This window comes from Gymnoscopelus microlampas (genome assembly GCF_963454915.1).
Source record: "Gymnoscopelus microlampas genome assembly, chromosome: 24".
NCBI classification, from domain to species: Eukaryota; Metazoa; Chordata; class Actinopteri; order Myctophiformes; family Myctophidae; genus Gymnoscopelus; species Gymnoscopelus microlampas.
In genome coordinates this window covers 11458172-11475086 of record NC_139961.1, presented here as the reverse complement: position 1 = coordinate 11475086, position 16915 = coordinate 11458172, and the positions used below count along the sequence as shown (strand labels likewise).

The window sequence follows — 16915 nt, the reverse complement described above, 5'->3', positions numbered from 1 at the left end:
AGTTAAATCCTCTTTTACTTTTTGACTTAACATCATGCTACATTGACGTGTATAGAGTTCACTCACAAGCTGTGGGGAGTTCCTGCCCTTGTTACAATGCTTTTTCAATAATTCCACCCAGATGAATTTGGATACCCGACCCATCAGCTTAGGTCAAATGTCAAAATCACACAATCGGTCATACTAGGAATGGAGAGAATGGAGAATGGAGTGGCTTGTCCATTGTACTCAATTCATCATCATGATATAGTAGTATAGAGTGGCCAAACAGAATGCTTAGGATACAAATCTGCCCCATATTTTGATCAACACATTTTCTGTTTTTACTTCACTCTGTTGCTGTGACTTGATTGAACATCCACCACCCTCCCCCCCTGCCCCTCTCTCTCCCCCTAGGTCCTCTCGTTGGGGGCGGACGTGCTGCCCGAGTACAAGCTCCAGACCATGCGCATCGACACGTGCACCATCCTGCACTACAGCCCCTTCAAGGCGGTGTGGGACTGGCTGATCCTCCTGCTGGTCATCTACACGGCCATCTTCACGCCGTACTCCGCCGCCTTCCTGCTCAACGACATCGAGGAGCAGCGGCGCCGCGAGTGCGGCTACTCGTGCTCGCCGCTCAACGTGGTGGACCTCATGGTGGACATCATGTTCATCGTGGACATCCTCATCAACTTCCGCACCACCTACGTCAACGTCAACGAGGAGGTGGTCAGCGACCCAGGGAAGATCGCCATCCACTACTTCAAGGGCTGGTTCCTCATCGACATGGTGGCCGCCATCCCCTTTGACCTGCTCATCTTCGGCTCGGGGTCTGACGAGGTAAGGACGGCTCGGCTGATCAGAATATGGCATAACGTTTGTCTCAACATTTAGTTTAGGCTTGTGGTAATCAGTCGATTAGTAAATCAGCGGTCTCTCCAAGCTTTGTCTTTAAATGTTTTAATCCTGCCTGGAAACTTCATCTTTGTCCTAGCGGGGTACAATATAACTATATTCCCTTAGTAGACCACTAGCATGGGAGGCCATAGCTGAGTGGATAGAGTCGCCGTCTGGGAATCGGAAGGTCATTGTTTCGACCCTCGGCCAGTCTACACGTCGAAGTGTCATTGAACAAGACACTTAACACCCCCTGCACTCAACTGAGCTATCTGAGCAGCATAAAAGCAATTTCCCCTCTCCTGGGGACCAAAGAATATTCACTTTTCTAAAAAGGACACCGTGTGAATGCATATTAACTGGGTTAGAACAGCTTTTCTCAACCTTTTCAGGCCGCAACCCCACAAAATAATCATTTTTGAACTGGGGACCCCCTACCCTGACAAGCACTTGGAATTGAGTTGAGGCATTACATTTAGTTTGACTCGGTTCCACAGATAAATAATGTGAAAATAGCAGATCTACAAGATCACAACGCTTGTGTGCTATCTACAGAATGATTGCCTCTTATATTATTTGACAATTTGATCAATTGACCAGTTTTTGTAGTATAGTTTGTTGATTACTTTTGATGCAGTAATGGTCTTGTGGTCTAGTGGTCCCCTAGCCTGTCTGTCCATCCATCTATCTATCTCGTGCATCAGATCTAATGTACATGTCATGATTTGCAAGTTGGCCCTACGTCCATTTAGCTAGACCATTAGCTAGCTTACTGTGTTGGTACTGATGATTCCAGCCACCGTACCGCTTGCTCTGCCCACTGCTGCCCCTTCTCCATCACAGCTGTGCCACAAGCGCCCACAGCCACGGCAGGCTGTCCGCGCCCGCCGGAGAGAGAAAGAGAGTTCCCGGCGCGTTCATCTCCTGAAGCGTTTAAACGGCTAACCCAATCTGACGCCGGCTTGTCACATCTGCTCTCTTTCCCCCCTCTGCTTTCATCAGAGCCAGACTGGAGCCGGCCCGGAGCACTCCAAATCAGTTAAAACGTCTCCAGCCCCCCTAACTGCTCGGCTGATGAGAAACTGTTTTGTTCTCGCACGTCTTGCGAGGGGATCAGCAGTTCCAGATTATCTAATAATGTTCAGTGAGAGCAGTTTAGAGGAGGGCTAGGCCCAGTGAGTGAGTTCAGTTCTGCCTCACCTGTGCCGACGAGCATTTGCATACAATTTGTAGCGCGTATTTCATTAGGTTTGCTGTGCCAGGAGGGTTACAACACTTGCGTACCTGCGGTTGTCACCAGTGTGCCTCACATTGTCTTGTCAATACCTAGTGGTGCCCACGCATTCCATTTTGTAAACGAAAACAGAAAGCTTGCATTCCACTCCGTCGACTCTATTGTCTATGTGCCATTTCAGATAGTTCAACATTAAATGTTGACAGTGTATTTCTGGCCACTCAACAAATGTTGTTGATGTGACCAGTAATAATAGCGTGTGCCTCTCGCACACTAGTAATGTGAATCTGTTATGTCGTTGTTGTCAGGTAGAAACCTTGCGTTGGCTATTATGACATGCCCAAATAAGGGAGGCTTTTCCTGAAAAGTAACGGTTTTGGACATACTAGGTTTCCACCCGACAGCGACTATATCTATTTCCATGATAGACCATGTCCATCACATTTGGGAAATGGATGTGAAAGATGCATCAGCTCTACCTTGCCCCATGACCAAACCATCCACAAAGTTTCATACAAAATCCAATCATAACTTCTGGGCGATATCCTGACCCAAAAAGTCAGATAGGCAAACAGACAGATGGAATGAGTTGTAAACACATATAACCCCCATAAAGCTCCTGCCGGCGGAGGTAAAAAAAAAAAGCCTTGATACAGCAAAAAAATATCCGACACCAGACATGATGCGCCTGGGGAGAACAAAAAGATGGATGACTCCAGTCTACACAGAGGGCGAGGGCCCCCACTGTCAGCGTGCTGGCTCGCAGAATCATCATTTACCATTAGGTGGAGTGGTCCTGTGAGGGACCCCCAGGGTGGAGGTTTGGCAGTGAGTGGCAGGCGGCGAAAGCAGAGCGGACACTTGAGAGACGCCTCGCCACCGCGCACGTCCCTCGCGTACACCACCAGCTCACTAGGCTGTGTGTTCTTCTGATTATAACGCTGCACATCAATCGACGGGATGTGAGAAACTTTATTTAAAGGACTCTCTTTTTTTTGTTGGGCTTGTCGTCTCAGCATGTCCTGTTACCCTGCGTTGGGGGGGATCTTGAAATGACACGGCACGTCCTCGGCATGTGAGCTCGCTCTTCGTGTTTTTGGGTGTGCGTTGTTTTAGCTCCCCACATGGGGGTGGGATGGGGGGGTACTATTTTAACCCATTGAGACCTGAAGCCGATTCTACATGTCTCCTAAATCTCAGTATTCTGAAAAACGTATGTTTCTATATCAGTGGTTCTCAAACTTTTTCATGTCAAGGACCCCCAAAATGATATGTATTTGGCCTCGGACCCTCATCAAAATATTTTGTTCCAGGGACCCCCAGAAGCAATGATTTGAGTTAAAAATGTCGCTTTAAAATTATTTATATTCAAAGATTTGCACACATATTCACGATTTTTGAATAGCCCAAAGTGTAAAATAATGCTTTTTAGCTCAAATCTAAAAATGACACAGTTCCAGGTCTTAATGGGTTAAACGTAATCTCAAGGATCTGTGTTGCCTGGAAACCATCTTGAACAAGATATTAAGAATTTGCTGATTTGCCAGCTTGATATCTCCCCCGGGATGCTTTTAAATCCGAGTCAGTGAAGGACTTCATCACAGCTGACTGGCTTCCGAAAAAAAATAAGAAAAATGAGGTGTTGAATTTTCCTACCTACATTAAAGCTAATTATTTTCATGTCAGCTATGTATTATAACAAGAGATTATTCCGATATTATGCCCATTTGCACAGGCTGTTTAAATTTGACTTGCTCCATAAAGTACGTGCGTGAACTGATCCCCAAAGGCAAGCTTATTGTACAAATCCTCCCTAAAACAGAAACCATGTGTTATTTGGAGAGTTACTTTAAAAACCACTTGAACCCTAGCCTGGGACCAGACGAATCTGTGAGTGAAAAATAAAGTGTTAATAAGTGTTATATATTTACACAAAATGTGATACAAATACACAACGCAGAGATAAAGACTACACCGGTTACATATATATATATATATGAACACGTGTGTGTGTGTGTGTGTGTGTGTGTGTGTGTGTGTGTGTGTGTGTGTGTGTGTGTGTGTGTGTGTGTGTGTGTGTGTGTACACACACACACACACACACACAGACTTTTTACATGCAGTTTGGGAACAGACTTTTTGTCGGACATTCATCATGACAGGTTATTATTGGGACAGGACAGCCCCTCTTCCTATGACATTCAGGTCCGCCGTATCGGCCTGTTCCGACCCACTTTCACCCCTGAGTACCTGACAGGTGAGTACAGGTGATGGCCCCGTGAAGACAAAGCCAAACATTTGCATTTGTATGGGCGAGGGTCGATTCACTGGATGTGTGTCCGCGACGGACGATGAGCAATGTGTTAAGGCAGCAGCAGCCCATGACGCATCTATTGCTCTGGGGGGGGGGGGGGGACTCGGATGACAAAACAAGTCATCCGAGTCATCTTGTCTCGAGTCGAGTCGAGTCGGGAGTCATTGGCTAGCAAGTCGGAGTCGAGTCTCAAGTCTCGTTGGTCTTTTACCTTCCAAGTCCGAGTCGAGTCGCAAGTCTTTACATTCAAAGTCCGAGTCGAGTCGCAAGTCGTCAAATATGCGACTCCAGTCAGACTCGAGTCGAGTCACTATGACTCGAGTCCAATTGTCTGCCAATCAGGGCCCAGTATTCGAATATGGGAGACTGTAATTGGTAGTTGGTTGTAGGTCTAACCAATTATGTCGAGGGCCATTGTTTTGATCCTGCCCCTTTTGATCCCGCCCACGTCCTCATGGAAGCACCAGACTCATATCCACGTAGTCTGTCTACGCCAGGCTACTTGAACCCTAGCATCCCTGTTCTGGGGCTAACATTCGGCGAAAATAATAGTGGTGATATTTAGTTTAGAGCCGGGGTCTTCAACGTTTTTCAGGCCAAGGACCCCTTAGCTGAGAGAGAGATGAAGCAGGGACCCCCCACTAATAAAATTGTGTTGCAGATTAAACTTTTTCATAGATTTCATAGATAGCCTCATAGACAGCACTATCGTCAGTGATGTGTAAATTCATATTTTTTGTGTGTATTTTCAGATATTTAACCGCTTAAACCCTCAATACTTAGTAAACTTGACCTTTGGCTATGTACCTGCCCCCCCCCCCCCCCCCCCCCCCCCCCAGTGGTTAACCAGTTAAACCCTATATATACTTTGTTGACCCTTCTGTTTTCCCTCTACACAAATCACTTTGCCGAAAATAGCCAATCTACAAGCTGGCAATGCGTCACAATGCGTTGTGAGCTTGTAGATTGGCTATTGCCTGACTGTTTGCCTATGACATGGCCAGAATAGGGATGCTCGGGTTCATGTATTGTTTGTGAAACTGATCTGAGTAACCCGTTACACATAATGTACTTTTGCAGTATAAGGCAACGTCTGTATGATGTCAACATAGCCATGTCTCCATTTGGGATAATGAGAATAAAATCCCTTTGACTGGCAACCTCACCTTCTAGGACTGAGTTTAGTAGCACTTGATGGCAATACGCCTGAATAACATACTAAAATATTGATATACTTGTATTGTGTTGTAAATACATTATCCATGAGAGAGCTTTTTTCTCTGCAGCGCATTTCCTTCAAAGCAATGCACTGATAAAAATGCCTTTGTAAAGTAAAGTGCTCCCAGAGTCTCTTTAAAAAATATGGAAGTTAACCAAATGAACCCTAGCATCACTATTCGGGGCAGGTTATAAATAGGCGAACATTCGGTCGGAAATAGGCCATTCGTCGAAATTCAATCTACAAGCTCACAAAGCATTGTGAGCTTGGTTCGAATCCGACTCGAGGCTCTGTCACCCCCCTCTCTCTCCCAACTTTATGGTCTCTCTATCACTGTGGTTTCCAAACAGTGGGTTGTGAGTAAATATCCATTTTTTCATTTACATTTTTTTTTTGTAGTAAAAACAGCAGATGCAACGCATTTTGTGCTTGTAGATCGGCTATTTTCACTAGTTTGGGTCACAAGGAAACATACAATTTGGGATGTGATCATGTTTTGCTTCCCTTGACAGTGAATAATGGACTCACTTTGACGACTTGTGCAGAAGAGCGTCTAATTTAGTAATATGAAAGCAGTCTTCCTTTCAATACTCTCATTAATGCTGTGAGACACTGCTGACTCATGGGTACAAGCTTAATTACATGAGTCCACATCGTTAATGACGCGGCTCTGAAACGCACCTTTTGATGACATCAAAAGATTAGTCTTAATTGGATTTTGAACTCTGTGAGATGTTCACAAAGTGTCCTTCCCACCAGGATTCCATTTGCAGGGGGTGGGGGGGCGGGTGCTGATCCATGCATCTGCTTTCGATATGCCCCCATCTGGTCATTAATTTTTATACATACATGCATTTCCTTTTGGTAAATGTAGACTGTCTGATAAAATCTATGTTTGCCACATTAAGCCTGGTATCCCTATTTTTGACAAATGTGTCACTTTTCCCCAAACTTAATTAAGAAAATGTCTGTTTTGTTTTTTAAAAAGCATAAAAGGTAATTTTATGTTGTTGTTCCCTGTCCTGTGCGTCATACAAATGAGACAAGCTTCATTCATCCGGCCATAGCCGAATGGGTAGAGAGGCCGCATGGGAAACAGAAGATCCCCGGTTTGTGTGTCGAAGTGTCCCTGAGCAAGACAATTAACTGCACTCCAGGTACTGCCCCCGTAGCGCCCACTGCTCCTGACACTTGGGATGGGTTAAATGCAACACATTTCACTGTATTATGCAAATATACAGTGACAAACACCCAAAGGAGTGGGGACCGAATTGTAGTTATTATATTATACTTAATTCTATTCAGAATTTCCCACTCACTCAAACCTTATTTCCTTTGCATCGTCGTCGACACAGATATAAAATAAACATGCATTGTTTTGCCTCAGGTTGGAAGTGACTGCTGCACTGTGGCTAATATTGCGTCAAGTCTATTATAACAAGCTGGCCACTCAAACTCAACTCCTGCATGGCTTTAACTGTGAACCTGAACTAAAGCTTAATGTATACTTGGTTATACGAAGGTGTTGTGTACCGAAAATAGCTGGTCTAAGCTCACAACAACAAACAAAGACATGTAGATCTGCTATTTTCAGTGCTTGACACCTAGTCTATTCTTACTCAGCCTTGTGAGTCAGTTTGCTCAGATAACAGGTGCTGGGGAGAGTCAGGTTCAGGTCTGACTCCACTCCAGGTCTTTTCAATTACAATTAGCTGATGCTAACTCTAACCAGAGTGTTAACATGAGCCAGCATCTTAACCACAGACACTGCAACAGGACACGGGGATACTCCCTGACCGTTGCACGGATTCTAGCAATGACGTCTGTTATTGTGTAACCTCTGATCGCAGGCTCGCTTTCACAGAAACAAAGCGAGTCAGAGGCATCATTTCAGGAAAAAAGGTGTTTGCAAATGTATGGCTATGTCATATGGCTATGCCTTCTGGCTTTTTGTGCTTTTATCCTTTTTCATTTATTTTCAATAAAGTGTTCAATCAGTCAATCAATGCACAAACCTTACTGTTTGGAATAGCTTTGTACTGTTAATCTGGAAAGGGAAGCCATGGCTTGCTCACTGACTCACTCACTGACTGCAGGACTACAAGTTGTAATGTCACCTACCAGGCCAACCTGCTGCGCCCAGGAGAACAGGCCAAGTCATGTTGTGGACCCATGTGAGCAGGAATATAACCACATGTGAGATACTGACAGCTTGTGAAACAATATGAAATCCGTGTGACCTTTCAGTCTCGGGAGCGAGCCAGGAAAAGCGTGACTCAGCATTATTGTCTCTCTTTGTAAAAGGTTGACATTAACAGATGGTGCAAGAGAAAGCTGATATACCCCCCCCCCCCCCCCCCCCCCCCCCCACCACCCATCCGGGATATGTTATAGCCACCTGCTAATGTTAGCTTCTCCAAAATAAAGGAAACTTAGCCCCACTCCTCTCGTAATCTCAGTATTTAATCAGTGTGTTGTGTGTGCTGCGTCAGCTCTGCTAGTCATCACGATAGTGAGAGCTGAAGATGATGCATGCTTTAAATAATTATGCCCATAGAGCCTTCAGGATGTAACAGTTAATCAAACTAGTCGATTAAAAACAGTAATTGATTTTAATAAAATAATATGTTTTGGGGGGATTCTTTTTTCTTTTTTCTCCTCTCGAGACAGTTAGACCCCTGTGACCCCTATTCATTAATTTATTATTATTATTATTATTATTATTAATAAATAGATGCATATCCCTGTCAGTTAGAATGTTTCGGAATTGTCAGACCCTGCCTCATTTGTATTGTAATCCCATGCTTTGAACTTCTTTTCAACCTCATTCGTTGACTTCATGCTGTGTGCTCCGTGCTCCATGCTGAAACCGTTGCTTGCTTCAGGGGCACTACAGTGAGGTTATTGCACGACGGGTGGGATGCGCGAGATTGCAGGTTGTTGTTGTTTTTACCACCCATTCCTGCCCGTCAGAGCCATTCAAGGAGAGTTGCGTCACCTCCGTTCACTTCATCGGGCCAGGTCTTCCAGTTTACATGAACCATGTGACCGGCGCAGTTTCTGCCCTCTCATTGGGGGAAGTCTCTAATCCCAAGGCAGGGGCTAATTCCATGCTTAATGTGATTTAAGATACACTGCGATATTATCAAACATAAATATCAGACATATCAGGCAGTCTGTATTTCCCAGAAGGAAATGCATATTTAATTCAGTCTGAACGTGAATTAAAACATACCCCCACCGCCAATAAAAATGAATGACCACCCCTCCAACAAATCAAACCGTGGGTGCGCCAGTGGGCATCGTGGCAGTCAAATTTTCCTTTTTGTGGAATCCACCACTTCATCAAAAGGAAGTGGTGGCTCTCTTCCTCTCCTTTCCTGCCATGACCAATAAATAATGCTCATAAAACGCCAGCCTACAGAAAAAAAAGGAAAAGCAACTACCCACAAATCATCCTGTCTAGCCTGAACACCTTTTAATACTGACAAATGTCCTCGTATTTTCCTCCTCCGACCCGTCAACGAAACGACCGGTGGAGTAAACACGCCAGTCAGAGAAGTAAAAAGGCCGCGAGGAGGACCCGCGCGTTACGGGGTGATGATTTCCCAACGGATGCCAATGTTAATTGTCAGGCTCCAGGGAGTGTGTGTGTGTGTGTGTGTGTGTGTGTGTGTGTGTGTGTGTGTGTGTGTGTGTGTGTGTGTGTGTGTGTGTGTGTGTGTGTGTGTGTGTGTGTGTGTGTGTGTGTGTGTGTGTGTGTGTGTGTGTGTGTGTGTGTGTGTGTGTGTGGTGGTGGTGGTGGTGGGGGGGGGTGTCTATGGCGCTATTAGCGTTTCCCTAAGTCTCACTTATTGGTTTTACAGTGTCTAGCAACACTAATCGACGGGGACTTGTGTTGTGCGTGTGCGTGCGTGCGTGTGTGTGTGTGTGTGTGTGTGTGTGCGTGTGTGCGTGTGTGTGTGTGTGTGCGTGTGTGCGCGCGTGTGTTGTTTGTGCGTGCTCGTGCATTTAGAGACTGCTCAGATGCTGTGTTTTCATCTTCACACTGAGCGGCTGTGAGCTCTGTCAAAGGCTCCCAGGCAGTGACAGTTTGACTCTTGAGAACTCATTTATCCTTCTGCTCTTTAGTGTTATCCCCCCTCCTCTCTGTGTGTGTGTGTGTGTGTGTGTGTGTGTGTGTGTGTGTGTGTGTGTGTGTGTGTGTGTGTGTGTGTGTGCGCGTGTGTGTGCGTCTCTCATTCTGTCTCTATCTCTATCTCTATCTCTCTCTCTCTCTCTCTCTCTCTCTCTCTCTCTTCACCTTCCTTTCATTCGGTCATTTGCATGCCAATCTGCTCTACCAGAAGCCCCGTTCTGTGGTGACAGTAGATGTTTTTATTCCACGGCGCCGTTGGCAATGATGGCAGACTGACTGACGCTCAGTCGTGAGATGTGTTTGCACCCAGATCAAGTCACTGTCTGGAGAGCACATGGCTGTGAATAAGATTAAGCCCTCCCGTAGCCAGCCACATATGTTTACCAATCACTAAGCCTGTTGAACTTCCCTCTGACCCCGGACCTTCTGGTCCCAGCCCCTCTACAGTATCTATCCAAGGAAGACAAACATCTTGTTCATTAAGATTAGCTCCAGATGAATGATTGAAATGTAGATAGAGATTCCTGTTAACTGGTAGTCTGGTACATGTGTCTACTCTGTGTGTGTGCGCGTGTGTGCCAGTGTGTGTGCTTCTTGGAGGAATGGTTGTTTTATATGTGAGGAGTGAGCACCTCAATGTTAAATTGTCGTTGTTGTTACATAGTCTTTAGTAATGTAAAGTATGCATGATTTAAATGTGCGGTGCATAATTATCACACCTAAATGTACCCTTCAACTGTCGAATTAATTGTCGAATGTTCAAGCATGTTCTAATCATGTATACTTAACATTACTACAAAAAATGACTCTTCCTTGGTGCCCACTCTTCCGGTTATCAGGCTTAGCCATAATTATTGGCTCCATGGATAGCTCCACACATACACAGCTGTCTCCTGTTGAACTCATTACGCCAGGCTCCTCAAGGACTGTATTGCTATCAGTTGGTGTGTCACAGCCAGAGAGAGAAGGGCTGCTTGGGAGACGCCTGACCAGCACAACACAGGAGGACAGAGCTGGGAGGCAGCACACTTTGCAACAAGGGTCTTTTGTTCTGACCGGTAATCTGGCCTAGTTAGGGAACTGGACATTCAGTTAAGTCAGTCTATAGCTCCAGCCAGTTGGAGCCGGTATTATTTTGTGTTGACAACTTTTCTATTTGTTTCTGTCTTGTTACAAGAATAAAACGCCCCTGGCAATTCTCCAGTGGGCGGCTGCATTTCTTGCCTGTCTAGGTTTGATATTTGTGCCACCACACTTCTCCTTCCACCAACCGTTTCCTGTTGCCTTTAGTCACATAGTGGTTAGGAAAATGTTCAAGTTACGTTTAGGAGTTGGGGTTGGAGTTATGACGTGTGTTGGTCTCACGCACCGATAATAGTAGTTCTACGAGAATCTATATAGGCTATTTACGGTGCAAAAAAAAATGCGTGCAACTAAGGGTTTTAGGATTATGATTAAAAATGGCAAAACTAATTGTAAAAAATGTCATTTCTTAAAGGTGGTTCTCAAAATGGGGTCCGATGACCCCCAGGGGTCCTTGACACGTGTTCCAGGGGGTCCCCAGCAAAATGATTGATAGTTAGGAACCAAATGGACCCTTACAGGTCTGTGACTCCGAGTGTGTACAAATGGAACCAAATGGACCCTTACAGGTCTGTAACTCCGAGTGTGTACAAATGGAACCGGGTTCCATTTGTACACACTCAGATTTATGGGGTCTGTGGGCTATTGCATAGCAAACTGCAGGGTCCTTGAAATTGAAAAGTTTGACAACCACTGATTTATACAATTGCCATTCTAAAATGTTCCTCCTCACAAATACAAACGTAAGTGTGTGTGTGTGTGTGTGTGTGTGTGTGTGTGTGTGTGTGTGTGTGTGTGTGTGTGTGTGTGTGTGTGTGTGTGTGTGTGTGTGTGTGTGTGTGTGTGTGTGTGTGTGTGTCTTCCCTGCTCCAGACCACCACTCTAATCGGCCTTCTGAAGACGGCCCGCCTGCTCCGTCTGGTCCGCGTGGCTCGTAAGCTGGACCGCTACTCTGAGTACGGCGCGGCCGTCCTCATGCTGCTTATGTGCATCTTCGCCCTCATCGCCCATTGGCTGGCCTGTATCTGGTACGCCATCGGCAACGTGGAGAAGCCCTACCTGGAACACAAGATTGGCTGGCTTGACAATCTGGGCGTGTCCATAGGTGATTGATGTTTACCGTGTCAGTTTGAAAGGATCATCGTCTTAGCCCTCTGACTGTGACTTAGGGGCCCTGTGACTTGGGGCTGGCTTGGCACTATGGGCAAAACCAAACAATCACAATATTTTTGACCAAATGTCTCTTTCAATATTATGATGATAATATTGTATTGTGACCATAATATTTTTTTTTCTTTTTTGAAAGTATTAAATAGACGATATATCTAGTCTGGTATCACAATATTGATATAATATCTATTGCCCAGCCCAGTTCTTTTCAGTGCATAATGAAAACCAACTTGCAGAGACTTGAAACGTCTTTATTTTCAAAGTTGTGTTATCAATGCATTTTAAACGCTTTGATATGCATGTCATTTCTTTTTTTATTTTAAATTAAATCATAATAAATAGTTTATTTTTAGGGCACGTTTACAAAGGTTACAAAGTGCTTTACAAAACGAGATAAAATGTAGCAAACATAACAATAAAGAGAAAACGAAAGAAATTGCATTCATCACATAAAAAAGTCCACAATATAAAAAATCTGTGTAATTGTCATCATAATTTTGTTTTATTTATGACAGGAAAAAGGTACAACTACAGTGATCCCAGCTCCGGTCCCTCCATCAAGGATAAGTACGTGACGGCCCTGTACTTCACCTTCAGCAGTCTGACCAGTGTGGGCTTCGGGAATGTCTCACCCAACACCAACTCTGAGAAGATATTCTCCATCTGCGTCATGCTCATCGGCTGTGAGTGACTAGCTACTAGCTGCAGTGCATGTGATTTCTTTCAGTCCTGTTTTTGCTCGGCACTCCTAGAGCAGTGTGTTTCAAATGTAGGGTTGCGGATCTTTCCTACAAAAAAGAAAGTTCAAAGGATTTCCAAGAAAGAAGAAAGAAAGCTAAATGTTGAAAATAATAAATGTTTATCCCTCTGGCGCCTGACATTTTGTTTTAAAATACAAAATGACTATCCTTTTTCGTCAGGGCTGGTATGGCCGACTTTGGTTCATTTATTTTTGTACTTTTGCGTCCTGGGGTAGTACAGAAAGTATTACATTAAAGATTCTAAATTAACTGATACCAGAGCACACTATGACATCAAAACCAGAGCACTCTGAGAAAAAAAAATAGCCTTTGATTAAACATTCATAACAATCATGGTGGCCATGTTTTGACCGCGACGCGGTCATTCACACGGTCATTCACAGTGACAGCTCAGCACACAGTGGCACTTTAGCATGTACTTTACGTGTCTCTAGGACAGTGGTTCTCAACCTGTGGGTCGGGACCCTCAGGGGGGCTCCCACATGATTTTGAAAGGTCCCCAGATGACAGTGAAGTGACAATTTAAGGACATTTAAGACCCTTTTAATGCGTAAAAGAAAAAGACCATTACTGCATCAAAAGTAATGAACAAACTATACTAAAATTGTCAAATAATATAAGCAAGGTTTCTGCCTGAAAGCTAAATGTAAATGTACAGTATATTAAAGTATGTACACGATAATACTTTATTAAATAATGACAACATAACTAAAACCAAAGACCTAGACCGTGTCAACACTTTGGAACTGAGTTGGCTCTGTACTTTTTTCCCTCTATACCAAATCTCATAGCCAAAAATAGCCAATCTACAAGCTCACAATGTGTCGCAACGTGATGCGTTGTGAGCTTGTAGATTGGCTATTTTTGGCTAATGTTCCCCCCAGGATATGGATGCTGGGGTTCTTAATGTGACCAATTGTTACCTCTCCAAATCTCAAAGCACACCTTGCAGGAAGCACATTTTCACACCTCTCACTCATTTGGCGCCCTCGACCAAGGCAGAAACGATGACACGGTACAGGTTCAGGTCTGAGAGATACCAGTATTCGTATTTCATAATTATGTCTCCCTCCCCCTTCACTCCCTCTCCCACTCCCTTCACTCCCCACTCAGCCCTTATGTACGCCAGTATCTTCGGCAACGTGTCGGCCATCATCCAGCGGCTATACTCAGGCACGGCCAGGTACCACCTGCAGATGCTCCGTGTCAAGGAGTTCATTCGCTTCCACCAGATCCCCAACCCACTGAGACAGAGGCTGGAAGAGTACTTCCAACACGCATGGACCTATACCAATGGCATCGACATGAATATGGTACGAGGGGGGGTCTTTGTTCACATGCGCGCGCGTGTGTGTGTGTGTGTGCACGCCGCGCACCTTACTTGTCATCCAAATTATGTTGCCGCTTGGCAAGGCTACCTTTTGTGTATTGTGCTGTGGCTGAAGAAATGTGGACCATTCACTGCTCGAATTGGGGCTGTGTGGATTCAACATTAACTTGACATTAGCTATACCCCAAACCCTAACCTTAACCCTAAGATGTGTGCCTAACCCTAGTATCATACAAACATTTCAGTCTACATTGGGTTTCATTCCATCAGTGATTGGTATGTATTCTTTCGGCACAAACATAGTAAGCAAAAGTTTGCCCTCGCGGCAGCATGTGGATGCCAAGGTCGCCAGGTGCTTGCCCAAGTGTGAAATATTGCGTGTGTGTAGAGATCTGAACACGTTGATGTGCGTTTGTGGAAATGTGAATTTACCCGTATCTCTTCGGGGTGGGTGGTGTATAACATCCAACTAACACCGTCAAAGTGAATGTGGTTTTATTTCTGCTCTTTTATCCCAAGCTGCTCTCATCTCGTCGAGCTTCACGTTGATTTTGTCTGTACCATTTTGCTGAGCTGTAACAATCTCTTCTTCTCTTCTTCTTTCCCCTCTTGTGACAGATACCATAGTATACGCTTATGACCTCATTGTTATACTGTCCAATGTTTGACCATAGCCACTAACTGAACGAAAGCCGGAGTCACGGCTCTGAGCTAAACCTCTGTGCAGTGACGCCGGCTTTCCTCATCACAATGCTGTTCATGGTACTTATATAAGTTTGTCTTTTCCATGTCTTGCCTCATGTCATATGGAATGACCCCCTCTCCCCCCAACCACGCCGGTAAGAACAGGAGGTACATGTGTTGAGCAGATCTGATGTTGATTTGATAGTGATAGAGCCTCATTTAGCTGTGTCTGATGTTAGTGGTGTTATGCTGCAGTGTTTCCCCTACAGTATATGCACACTACTGTAGCAGCGGTGTTACACTGCTGAAATGTTTTTTGTTTTTTACAAGAGAGGAGAGAGGAGAGCAGTATTGATTTGTACTGTATTGGCCACGGACCCCCGGGCCCTGTTTGAAAATATTTTGTGCCAGGAACCCCTGTAAGAAAAACCCCCCAAAGATTTGTGTTTTCAAAATTATTCAACATTAAAAAAAGATATATACATACAGTATATATATATATACAGTACATGTACTGTATATATCTGATCTACAAGCTCACAACGTTTCACAATGGGACGCATTTTGAGCATGAAGATCGGCTGTTTTTGAATAGCCGAAGTATAAAATTGGGTTAATTTAGCTGGGGATCCCCTCCCCCTAATGAGGTCCTTTGCAAACCAGTGAAGTAGACTGTAGACTAGGGCTCCGTCCTCTCTCTGTAGAAACTAGCGTTATATTATTTTGTGCTATGTCCAGGTCATTTCACACACCATGTGAGTAGAGCATATAAACAAGCTCACTTACCCGATAATGTCAGCACATAGACTATAACAACAAGATGTCAACAATGAACCAAGCAATGATCACCGATTCAGGATTATCATTCCAAAGATCCAAGATAGTAGGTATTTCACATGCTCCGTTTGGTTTCTAAAATGTGAATCGGCCTCTTATAGCACTACCATGAGGCCGTTTTGAAAAATTGTGCTCAGAGGTTCTTCTTTGGCCTACTGTGCGTGCAAAGTTTCACACTGATCAGTCCAGCGGTGCCTGAGATTAGCTGTTCACAGACAGACGGACAACAGGTGGACTGGGGCAGAGATAAAAATGTCATTAGGTAAATTAACACCCTTTGATACAACCAGTGTTTATCACCTGTTGTGGTGATGCAGGTTAATTCTGGAAAGAATAAAGTATAATTGGAAGAATGAATGACGGCTAACTAGCCGATAAAAGATTTTCGCTCACCTCCGCTGCTACAACTCCATCCTAGGGGAGACACTGCGCAGTGAGATGTTAGAACATTCATAATGGTTTCAACAGAACTGTTTTCATTTTACTCCCAGCAATGCATGCTGTTTGAAGGCATGCCCCCTCGATGTCCTTGACAATGTTTACTTAGCTTACTGCACACGCAGATACTGTATTCTAAAAAGAAATATACTCTTTGGGATGCCACGTTGCAGGTTGATTTACAGTTCCTGCATAGTGCATGCCAGCTAGTTACAACAAATAAGTAACACTGACTGTCCTTCTAAGCACCAGTAGGCTTGCATGCGGCACACCACAAAGTCACTTTTGCATGAAATCTGAATATCCAAACTCAAATGCTATGATATTTCACCTGATAACAAAGAAAGAGTGAATCATGCCTACCGGAGTGGGCATAGCTATGCTGGCACTGCCAGGTTTATCCTCCCTCCGTCGTGGGAGGTCTGGCATCATGCTTGGCAATGGCGGCTACATTTGCCAAATGCTGTTCAATTTTTCCTTTACAAACTTCTTCTATTCTACCGAACAAAAGACACAGTCGTTAGGTTTTGTATTTGGATCAGCACAGTGAGAATTATTTTGTAGTGTATGTAAAATCAGGTTTTGTAATGTACGTACATGTTAAGGATGGGATGTGTTGTTACCCTACTGTCTCCTTGAATCCCTCTCCTCGCCTTGTCTGTCTTTACTGTTGTCAACATTAAAACTAATTGTAGGTTACCCTTCACACTCACTCTTAATGCATACATTGTTTTTGTCATTGCATAATTTAGTCTTTGAAGGTTAAAGGGATAGCTCACCCCCAAAATCACCTTTTTTCTATCGATTAGTCACCCGATGGAGACTTCA

At 44.4% G+C, this 16915-nt stretch overlaps 1 protein-coding gene across 1 annotated transcript in view; it reads left to right on the top strand.

The window, feature by feature from the left end:
- LOC311040547 (voltage-gated inwardly rectifying potassium channel KCNH7-like) overlaps positions 1 to 16915 on the top strand; it is a gene marked incomplete at both ends in the record, with an annotated part of 127269 nt that overhangs the window by 88998 nt on the left and 21356 nt on the right. The window contains 4 exons of the mRNA XM_084050878.1: positions 397 to 822; positions 11741 to 11972; positions 12553 to 12720; positions 13912 to 14111. Coding sequence (XP_083907004.1) covers positions 397 to 822; positions 11741 to 11972; positions 12553 to 12720; positions 13912 to 14111 — 1026 coding nt within the window. The remainder of the gene's footprint in view (positions 1 to 396; positions 823 to 11740; positions 11973 to 12552; positions 12721 to 13911; positions 14112 to 16915) is intronic.